The sequence below is a fragment of the Numida meleagris genome, unplaced genomic scaffold, assembly GCF_002078875.1.
Source record: "Numida meleagris isolate 19003 breed g44 Domestic line unplaced genomic scaffold, NumMel1.0 unplaced_Scaffold530, whole genome shotgun sequence".
Lineage (NCBI taxonomy): Eukaryota > Metazoa > Chordata > Aves > Galliformes > Numididae > Numida > Numida meleagris.
This window is the reverse complement of record NW_018364746.1, coordinates 15,966-16,869: the sequence shown is the minus strand read 5'-3', so window position 1 is coordinate 16,869 and position 904 is coordinate 15,966. Positions and strand designations below refer to the sequence as shown.

Below are 904 nucleotides of genomic sequence, written 5' to 3'. Positions count from 1 at the left end.
GTCCCTCCAGATCGTCCCCCATCGGGGACCGCTGGCCACGTCACACCGCCGTCCGTCCGCTCGCCCCCTCCGAGGGTCCCGTGGGACGGTCCCACCCCGCACCCACGGGTGCTCGCGGCCCCGCCGGGGGGCTACGGTTGCGCCGCCGGCGCCGAACCGTTTTGGGCGACCGTAGCCCCGTCCGTGAGCTGCCCCATGGCCAACAGTCGCTGCTGCTTCTCCTGCAGTTTGTAGTGCCGGATCTTCTTCTTGTGGTAGTACACGCGGTACACGACGACCCCGGTGACAGCAGCCACCGCTGCCAACGTCACCAGGGCCACCACAAGTCCCACATTGATGTCCCGATCTGCGGGGGGTCGAGCGGTGTCAGCGTCCCGCCTTTGTCACCCCAACCCTGGTTCACCCATCCCCGTGTGTGTCACCGTTCCATGTGTGTCACCCCAAGCCTGGTACCCCCATCCCCATGTGTGTCACTGTTCCATGTGTGTCACCATCCCACATTTGTCACCTCAACCCTGGTACCTCCATCCCTTTGTGTGTCACCGCCCCACATGTGTCACCGTCTCACATTTGTCACCCCAACCCCAGTACACCCATCCCCGTGTGTGTCACTGTCCCACGCGTGTGTCACCATCCCGCGTTTGTCACCCCAACCCTGGTACCCCCATCCCGTGTGTGTCACCATCATACATTTGTCACCCCAACCCTGATACACCCAGCCCCGCATGTCACTGTCCCCTGTGTGTCACCCCAACCCTGGTACCCCCATCTCCACATGTCACTGTCCCCTGTGTGTCACCCCAACCCTGGTACCTCCATTCCCGTGTGTGTCACCGTCTCACATTTGTGACCCCAACCCTGGTACCCCCATCCCCGTGTGTGTCACCATCCCACGTGTGTCACC

At 63.1% G+C, this 904-nt stretch overlaps 1 protein-coding gene across 1 annotated transcript in view; it reads right to left on the bottom strand.

The window, feature by feature from the left end:
- Positions 1-6: 6 nt before the first annotated feature.
- Positions 7-904, bottom strand: part of LOC110391823 (intercellular adhesion molecule 1-like) — a gene marked incomplete at its 5' end in the record, with an annotated part of 6,788 nt that continues 5,890 nt past the window's right edge. Inside the window, 1 exon segment of the mRNA XM_021383771.1 lies at positions 7-346. Within this exon segment, the coding sequence (XP_021239446.1) occupies positions 132-346 (215 nt within the window). The 3' untranslated portion in view covers positions 7-131.